The sequence below is a fragment of the Echinops telfairi genome, unplaced genomic scaffold, assembly GCF_000313985.2.
Source record: "Echinops telfairi isolate 266 unplaced genomic scaffold, ASM31398v2 ScPeMD7_7468;HRSCAF=8506_0, whole genome shotgun sequence".
NCBI classification, from domain to species: domain Eukaryota; kingdom Metazoa; phylum Chordata; class Mammalia; order Afrosoricida; family Tenrecidae; genus Echinops; species Echinops telfairi.
The window spans coordinates 44863562-44873017 of NW_022111369.1; the positions used below are offsets into that span (position 1 = coordinate 44863562).

At 44.6% G+C, this 9456-nt stretch overlaps 2 protein-coding genes across 3 annotated transcripts in view; one reads left to right on the forward strand and one right to left on the reverse strand.

Annotated features, from left to right (window-relative positions):
- The window catches only part of THAP6 (THAP domain containing 6), a 21694-nt gene extending 20964 nt beyond the window's left edge, over nucleotides 1-730 (reverse strand). The window contains exon 1 of one of the 2 annotated variants that reach the window (XM_045284084.1): nucleotides 662-730. The gene's annotated coding sequence lies outside the window, so the exon portion shown is untranslated. The remainder of the gene's footprint in view (nucleotides 1-661) is intronic. The other variant, XM_004703201.2, reaches the window with a different exon arrangement.
- A 124-nt stretch (nucleotides 731-854) lies between these two features.
- RCHY1 (ring finger and CHY zinc finger domain containing 1) overlaps nucleotides 855-9456 on the forward strand; it is a 23814-nt gene continuing 15212 nt past the window's right edge. The window contains exons 1-3 of the mRNA XM_004703202.2: nucleotides 855-985; nucleotides 6994-7113; nucleotides 7337-7452. Coding sequence (XP_004703259.1) covers nucleotides 896-985; nucleotides 6994-7113; nucleotides 7337-7452 — 326 coding nt within the window. The 5' untranslated portion in view covers nucleotides 855-895. The remainder of the gene's footprint in view (nucleotides 986-6993; nucleotides 7114-7336; nucleotides 7453-9456) is intronic.

The following is a 9456-nucleotide window of genomic DNA, read 5'->3' on the forward strand; positions in this document are numbered from 1 at the left end:
CCCGAACTTTCTGAAGGCCCTATCTACATCCAGAAGCGCCAGGTGTTGATTTTGGTGGGCTGTCCATTTCCCTTTCACCGGTTCTTAAGGGCACCACACCTGGCCCGCTAGCTCCGCCTCCACCAGCTCTCAGAGCACCCCACAGCTCCCCTCCCCAGCACGTTTCCGGGTTGTAATAATCTGACATTTATTTCTGTGATCCTCTGATGAATGTTTTCCATCCCTATCGGTGTTTAAACTGCGCCGAGGGTAGCGGGGGACAGGTTTCTTTCTGTCCTCAGAGCTTAGCTGGTGATTGCTAAATAACGCGTTCAGTGTAAGCAGTAAATGTTGACACGTTTTGAATAAATGACGCGCACGTGGCAGGTTTGTCCACCCTTGTCTGGAGAAGCAGTCCGCGAAGCGGGCCGAGGGCGCGCGCTCCCGGCAGCTCCGAGGCCCGAGGCTCGGCCGGGCTCCGCCCGTCTCCCGGCCCCGCGGCGCTCCAGGGGACCGAGGGAGGGGCCGCCCTGTCACAGGTGCACCGGCGGCGGGAGAGCGTCCCCTCCTTGGGGGCCGCTGGGCATCTCCGCGACGCTGCGGTCCTCCGCGGCCCGCACGACGCCCGGAACGTGGGCGGGTAGCGATGGCGGGTGAAAAGAAGCAACCTCAGGATCATTACCGTTAGCGGTGGAAACAGCGCCTAACGACGACGACAACCGAGAGCAGACCTCCTTCACTTCCGCCCCGACGCCCCACGCCCCGGAAATCCGGCTGCCCCGCGTCACGTGACCGCGCGCCGTCGTCGCGCCGGCGCTAGCGGCCGCGGGGGGCGGTGCGCCGAGAGCGGCCCAGGGGCTCTGGGCGTGGCTTTCATCCCTGGGAAAGGGCCCGTGGACTCCGACGGGAGGTGGAGATGGCGGCAACCGCGGGGGAAGATGGCGCCTGTGGCCAAGATCAAGGGCGCCGGGGCTGCAAACATTATGACAGAGGATGTCTCTTGAAGGTGACGGCGTCGGTGGGCTCTTCCGCGGAGCGCTTCCGCCGGGCCGGGCGGGGCGGATCGGAGCGGGCCAGGTGGCGAGGCTTGGCTCTAACTTTGAGTCCAGGTGGTTAGGGTACTTTCTCACTCTCCTCCACCTTAAGCTGGATCCCTGTAGTAGCAAACCTCTTTGGCAAGGCGGCCGTCGGCCCCACGTTTCCTCCCTGCTTTAAATTTTACAAGCAAAACCTAGTTTTGCTTGGGAAGATGCTGAAGAAATCCCAGGCCTCTGCTGGGCTACTTCGAACCCAGAAACATCGCCAGGTGTCTGATGAAATACTGGAAAGGGAATAGCCGAGTGGAGGATCCTACTAGGTCAGCTTCTTGAGTAAATACATTTTGCCGACTGCCAGCCTCATTTTAGTCGTGGCGGCTGCCTGAACACGCGGAGAAATTAGGAAGACAAACATATAATTAGCATTAACTAGGGAGTTTAGTATACGAGAGTGCCTGGCACACACAAGGAAATTAATCGATGGTATTGTTACAGTCTAGAATTCTTAAAACTGGCACACATCCAATGGAAGTTTTCTGATCTTTTTCTTGCAAGAGGCAGTGCACAGATTTTGCCTTGAAGTTTGAGATGTGGAGAGCCTTATAGCCCCATTCCCAAAGCTTCACTCTGCCCCTTATTAGCTGAGATGTAGAACAAGATCTCGGTGTGGATAGGGATGATAGATGGTTCAGCTTCCTAAGAAAGCTATGGGAATTAAATGCTACCGGGCATATATATGTATTGGTTAATAGTGGTAGTGGCCCTATCATGACTGGTTAGGAGAAACTAGAACTAGGGTTTCCAAAGTGGTTATCTTTACAGAAGGCGATTGCTACATCTTTAACCCTCTGAGCTGCTGATCTTGTGGTTAGCAGGCGAGTGCTTAAGTGCTCACGCACCACCATTTCCCCCTGGAGTGAGCAAGTATGTGTGATCGTTGTCCATGATTTTGAAATGTCTTTAGTATCGTACATCACCCATCATACTTGTTGGTCACTGACCAAAGCCATTGGGAGGAAATGGTCGTTTCAGGCCTACAAGAACAACTTCAGACATTTTTTTTGTCCTGCAGGCCTTGCGCTCCTCCACGGTAGTGGACAAAGTGCTTTCAAAGTTGGTCATTCACATCATTCACCAAGTGTGTGATGAGATTACAGTGCTATCCCTGTGATTCCATTTCTGCCGAGATGTTCTGTTATTATTTCAAACTTGAAGCCGAAAACTGAATTCAACAATTTTTATATATTAACCTCCCACCAAGTTCTCTCATTAGAAACCACACCACTAGATCTGTATTTTATAGTGCTCCATGTCAAATATTTTTTCTGCCCTTCTCTACAACTTCCTTAAATGCCAGAGGGGAGTGATCAGCCACATCAAATCCATCTGGTTGAACTTTGAATTTGGCAAGGAGGATGTTACTGGTGATTTTGCCCAGTGGAGACACAGGGCAGTGCCTAATTGGAGGGATTCAAGAGAAAAATAGAACCTTGGAGTGGTGCTTTTTGACAGTTTTTGGAGTTTCGCCGAAAAGGAAAGCAAAAATAATGAGGCTGTGGTTTCTGAGAGGTGTGGGCTCCAGGATTCTTTTTGACAGATGGAGATGTTACAGCATTTCTGTGTGCTGCTGAGGATGATCCAGTTATGTGAGAACACCTGGTAGTGCAGGTGGGCGAGGGGAAAGCTGTAGGGCTGGGGAAGAAATCAGGCACCAGTGGGGAGTTGGCGGCAGAAGCAGTAGACCATAAGATTCTTTGTAACAGTGGAGGCGGATCATGAGGTACAACTGCAAGTAGCGTTTGCAGGAGGCTGTGCAGATGCTCTCTCGGTTTCTTGCAGCATGCTAGGAGGAGGGCCCAGGTGGTGGTAGAGATTTGAAGAGACGGGAAGCCGTGAAATACTGACTGGTTCAGTTCTAAACTAGTGAGGATGCTGGTAGGAAGGGCCCTCATTTTATTACTTGCCACGGCATCCAGGTGAGACCGGTTTGGATGCTGGTGCCTTTTTCTCTAGCCTTATTCAGCGGGGTCTGGGCCGGGGTAGAGTTAAGAGAGAGTTGCATTTACTGACATTAGGGGTTTGGCTGGGTGAGCACCTAGAAGTGATAGAGAAGTAGGGTGCCTGCCAGGGGAGCATTGGCTGAGCACGAAGGAAGGGAAGGGAGTTGGAGCAGGTCGTGTCTGACAGCCAGGTCACAGAGAAGGTGCAGCTCTTGTTCTGGCGCAGCTCTTCCCCAGGTGTGCTGCATGGACTCCTGGGGTGTGTGTGTGTCTTAGGCTTTGTTTCAGAGACTCCCGGTTGTCAAAGTATCTCCGTGCTGATAGTCAGATAGTACAGTATTTGTCTTTTGTAATGCGTTGCCATTTGCATGGATGGTGCAAAAGACAGTGAGTGAAACACCTTAACACGAATCAAGGCAAGGGTCGTGGATGAAGCCCTACATTTATGAATTTTTCAAAAGGTGAATACCTACATATCTTTTTAATATTTGATGAAATGGGAAGTTTATGTCAACTGAACTGTTTGTCTTCGGGGAAAGCACTGATGCAGTGGAGCTGGGAGCTCAGCTCGTCAGTTTTTTCATCGAACTTTTTTTTTTCTGGGGACAACTGTGACTGTGGAATTGGATATTTAACAGATACTGTCTTGAAAGGAAGGAAATGAGATTTAGTTGAAGGATAATAGTCGACAGTACTTGTTATTAGTAATAAAATTGGTGCTTCTTTCCTCCAGACTTAGAATTTTGGACAATTTGTTTAGTTATTTAGTTATTGTGAAAACATCTCAGCACCAAAGGCTTCCTTGGTGATATGATTGACGACCTTACTTATGTGATTTTTCGATGTTATAAGTTAAAATGTGTGACTATTTGGAAGATCTGTATACCATGCTTTCCCCACATTTAAGAGCCACATAGATAATGTGCACATGCCTGTAGCCCATGTAGCATACGTAGGAAGCTAATGTGCAAGGGGTTGCACTTTGCAATACCCAGCCCCCCCCCCCCAATAAACCAAGCATACTATCTAGTACACATATCAATTGGGGAAAAAATGAAGTAACTCAGTGAATCAGTATCTTCCCAAAGACTAATGAATGGGTTAAAGATTAATGTAGAGTGCAAGCTATTCCAGTAGATTTACTGTGAAAACTCATTGATCTGATTTCAGATTCCATGCTGCAGTTAATCTGTAGACAACTACCACTTACTGCGTTTTGGTCCAGTAGCAGAGAATATCCATAATTATCAGAAAAGGCTGTTAAAAATATTCCTCCCTTTTCACCTACATTTTTGTGTAAGACCAGAGTTTCTTCCCATACTCTAACCAGAACAACAACTTATTCTGATTGCAGCAGTAGATAGGAAAATCCAGCGTGGTTGGGAGGGGACATAAAATTATTTTTCATTAATTTGTGTTATTTGTAGTTTTGTTATTTTAAGCAGAATATAACAAATGTTTTAAAAATCAATTATAATTGATAACTTGGTAAATACTAGTAAATGTAATCCACATAAACAGGAGGTATGTGAGCCTTATTTTTAAGCGTATATAGGGCTATTCTTCCTGATATGATTGAATTATTGTATGAAATGTGGATTATGTGTCAATAAAACTTAAAAAAAACCAACCAAACTATGGCAAGCCTCCCCCCCAAGTATATAGGGGCTTGAGACCAATATAGTTGAGAATCATTGTTCTTTGTATGATTATGAGTATGTGGTTGAGGGTTGAAGCACAAGTCCATTGGAAGTGAGAAAGTGAAAGAATTGAGAGTTTATGGTATTGGAAGATTTACCAGTTGGCTGTGCAGATCACCGAATTAAGGTACGAGTAAGGGTAGAGACAGGCAGCCAGTTGTTAAATATTAAAATCTTAGAGGAATGAACTATGTACGTTATGGTAAGTTATTAGCAGAGCAAAATGGAGTAGAATTGCAAGGCTACAATGTACTAGAAAGCACTAGCGTAGAAATCTTGATGTGCTAGCTGAGGCAAAGTAAGTTGCTGTAAGGAACCCTGGTGGGACCGAGGCCAGGTAAACACTTCAGATGTTTGAAAGGTAGGTGGTTCAACCCATGAGACCTAGTTGTCTGCTCATGTAGATTACAGCTCACTGTTGTTAGGCCCCATCAGGTCAACTCTGACCCGCAGTGACCCTGTGAACAACAGACTGAAACACTGCACGGTCCTGGGCCATCCTCACAATCGTTCCTACGCTTGAGCCCACTGCTGCAGCCACTGTTGCTTCCTCTCCCCACCGCCCCTCCTCGTCACCAAGCATGATGTCCTTCTCCAGGGCCTGAGCTCTCCTGACAACGTGTCCGAAATACACAAGACAAAGTCTCATTCTCTTGCCTTGAAGGAGCACTCTGACCTCACTTCTTCCAAAATAGATCAGCTTGTTCTTTAAGCAGTCCATGGTACTTTCGAAGTTCTTCTCCAGCACCACAATCCAAATGCATCCATTCTTCTACAGTCTTCCTGGTTCAATGTCCAGATCACAGTTTAGGAAACCCTATTAGGTAGTCCTCTGTCCTATAGTTGGAACTGACTTGATAGCACACACTAAGAAGTCACTGTAATGAAAAGAACCAATAATAGAATGTGTCTTTAAAAATAATAATTTGTTTCTTTACACTTAATTTCTAAGTGAGCTGTCCAACATGGTGATGAGGCACTGTTACATCCACATGGTCACTCTACCAAAGTCAAACTCACTGCCATCCAGTCAGTCAGTCCCTCGGGGGTTTCTGAGACTGTGACTGTTTACGGGAGTAGTAAGCCCAGTCTTTTTCTCTTGGAGCTGCTGTAGTTTTGAACTGCCGAACATGGAGTTCACAGCCCAATGCGTAACCCCCACACCACCAGGACTCTACATAGGCACTTTAGGGACACGTTATTTCTATTGTATTATTTTGCCATGTTTTAAAGCAGCGGTTCTCAACCTGTGGGGGAGTGAATGACCCTTTCACAGGAGTCACCTGATTCATAACAGTAGCAAAATTATAGTTATGAAGTAGCAACAAATAATTTTATGGTGGGGGTGGGGTCACCACAACAATATGAGGAACTGTATTTAAGGGTCGCTGCATTAGGAAGGTCGAGAACCAGTTTTAAAGTTTAGGATCCAACCAAGGTGGCTTGCTGCCATTGGTAGTTTTTGTTTGATGGGAAGAGGAGAGCGCGTGGAAGAGCAGGCCTGCCCAGTGTTTTAGGCAGAGGCACGCAGGATAGCAGCTTCTAGTCTGGGGATCAGAACTTGAGGAGTTCAGGCACTAAGATGTCGCTGGGCATTCACATACGCAGGGAGAAGATGAGATTTTGTCAAGTGAGGGCTGTAGCTTACACTTACTGTGCCCTCTACAGGCATGTAGTTGATGTTTAATAAGTGCTTCCCACGAAAAACAATCCATTGCCACCGAGTCAAGACCAACTCATAGCCACTCTCGGGGCAGAGTAGAACTTACCCACAGAGCTTCCAAGGCTGCGATCTTTACCAAGGAAGACGTTTACACTTTTCCTTCAGTGAACTGGCCTGGTGGTTTTACACTGCATACCTTTTGATTAACATGTGAGCATTTCCAACCACTGTGCCACCAGGGCCCCTTTAACAAACAATCGTAATCATTTTGAATGTTTAGGAACTTAAATATGCAGTGCATTTATCTAGCAATGTCCAAGGACTGAGAAGAGGATTAGTGTGTTGTGATAGGTCAGGGAGTAGGCTAGAGGCTTTCATCTTTCATAGTCTTTTGTCTTTAAGGACAAGGCGCTCACCTCCTCCAGCCACATGGATGTTGAAGGGAATGGTCATTGTCAGACTCTGCCATGGAACACAGAAATGCTACATTTCAGATCAGTTTCCCAACTGGTCCATGGGTTGTGTTCTAGGAGTGGGAGGAGGCAGGGATTTTCTTTTGGCATCACCAGATTGTCATCTCTCTTCTAATAGCCTTTTTCTCCCCTGTGGGGTAGGCACCCTGCTGTGACAAGCTGTACACTTGCCGGTTGTGTCACGATAGCAACGAAGACCACCAGCTAGACCGCTTTCAAGTGAAGGAAGTGCAGTGCATGAACTGCGAAAAAATTCAACATGTAAGACTTTTTGACACTTTGATTCTTTACTAAAATGGCCTGAAAAAAAATTTAACCAAGGTTTGCACGTAAAGACCTTTGTAACTCTTAGAGTCTTTGATTTTGATATTTTGACATTTAAAAATTTAACACAAATAACATTTCATGTTGTAGAACAAAATTCTTTATAATTTAAAATGTTTGGGTTAGTTTACTTCTGTTTGTATCACGTGTCTCTTTGTAGGCCCAGCAGACTTGTGAGGAATGTAGCACCTTGTTTGGAGAATATTATTGCGATATATGCCATCTGTTTGACAAAGACAAGAAGCAGTATCATTGTGAAAGCTGTGGAATTTGTAGGTACTGTATGTAAAATGTTCTTTGATAAAAAAATCGCTTCTAGTATGTCTGCAATAATAATTTCTAATGTCAAATTGATTAAAAATGAACGTAAATTTAGTAGAATTCATTTATTTTAGGTGCCCAGTTTGATTAATTTTGCTGCATATATGCATATATATGAGCAGGTCTGGGGGTATGGTGGGCTACAAGTTAGGTGACACTGCAGTGTCAGCCAGGCAAACCGACCAGCCTGTCTGAGGAAGAGAGATGAGCCACCTGCACCGGTAAAAATTTTACTACCTGGGAAACCTTACGTAGGTTCACTCTGAGTTGGAATCAACTTGATAGCAGTGGTGTTTTAGGTGTGGCTATACATCTGTGTCGCCACCACCGTGATCAAGATAGAGAACGTTTCCATTATCAGAAGATGTTTTTTCATAACTCTCCCTCCTTCTTTTGCAATATTCATTTAATTTGCAAATCTGTCATGTAGTTATTTTTATTTTAATTTGAGATATCAAATGCATTTTTAAGTGACATGTTTTATAGACCTCTGAAGTAGAAACTTGGAATAGAGGTTTCCTTTTGAAGAAAAAAAAATCAAAGGTTTTTCGTTTTTAATTTCCAAAAACTAAAATCTAATTTTATAAAATTGGAAAGTGCAGAAAGGTAGAAAGAATAAAAATAAAACACCCATTGTGGTGAGATTATTACTTTTACTTCATTGTTTTTCCCTTTCTCCAGAATTTTGGTTTTTCACGTCCTTAGCTGCTCTTCATTGTTTTCAAATGCCTTGTTTTCTGTATATGCAAAGTTTTTAGTTTTCTATGAGAACTCCAGTTCTGTACAGGCTGTTCTGTCATTGTGGAAACGAAACTCACAATATAGCTCTATTTTTGCTTATTAGACATTTTCTTTAAAAAAGGAAGGAAAGGAGACCATCACTTCAGGGACTGTAGTTGACTGTGTTTGTTGCCCGGGACCAAATCTGAGCTTCGACCTCAAGCATAGAATTTTGGAGAACTTATGAGCTGGAAAACTTTTCCCATTTAAATGCTTTCCTGATGAGAATGAGTAGTGATATTAGTGAATATGATGATTTAAATGTTTTTCCCCCTGTAGTCTTCCAGGGCACTTACCTTCTGTGATGAATAGCAGAAGTAAAAGAATAATGAAAGAATACAATTTTCATTTTATTTTACTTTAGTTATAGAATTTATATTTCATCTCTCGATAGCTTTCTATTCTCAGGTGAAATTCTTCAGTTTTTCTTTTCTTGAACATATTAATCACATATTTAAACAGTGCGGAGTCTTGGCTGGTTGTGGGTCTGTTGTTTTCTGTGTTTCCCCTGGTGTTTGTTTGGTTCTTTGATTCTGCCATCTGGCATGTGTGACATATTAAAATCTGATTACTGTGTAGAATATGTAAAAAGCTGTGTTAACTTGTAGATGCTCCTATCTTTCTCCAAAAAGAATGTCCTTTTGCTAGGCAGTCAACCTAGAGACATCATCACCTAATTCAATTAATGATAGAGGTGATTGATTAGAGGACAAGTTTCAGCTTTTTGGTTCAGTTTTCCTGGTTTGCTTTCCCTTACTCAAGGGTTTGACTGGGAGCCAGGACTGCTGACCAGAGCATTTCTTTCATGGTGGGACGTGGACTCCAGCTCTTGCTTCCGTGCCACGGGGAGGTTGTAGTCTGGTGGTACCCTACCACTTGTCAGCTGGCACCTGTCAGTTGGTAGAACTGCGGTTATCTTGTGTGTTAACTATAATGCTAGAAGCTATACGGCCATTACTTTAAATACTAGCAGGGTCAGCCATGGTCCACAGATAACAGTGAAGCTTCGTGGCTGAAACAGCAGTAAGACTGTCTCACAATGTCCTTGGTGTAGATATAGACTGCAAAACCCTGGTAGGAGGAGTCCTGGTGGCACTGTTGGGTAAGCATTGGGTTGCTAATGACTGGGTGGGGGTCCAAACTATTAGCTTTGATGAGACCATCTGCTCCATGAAGTCT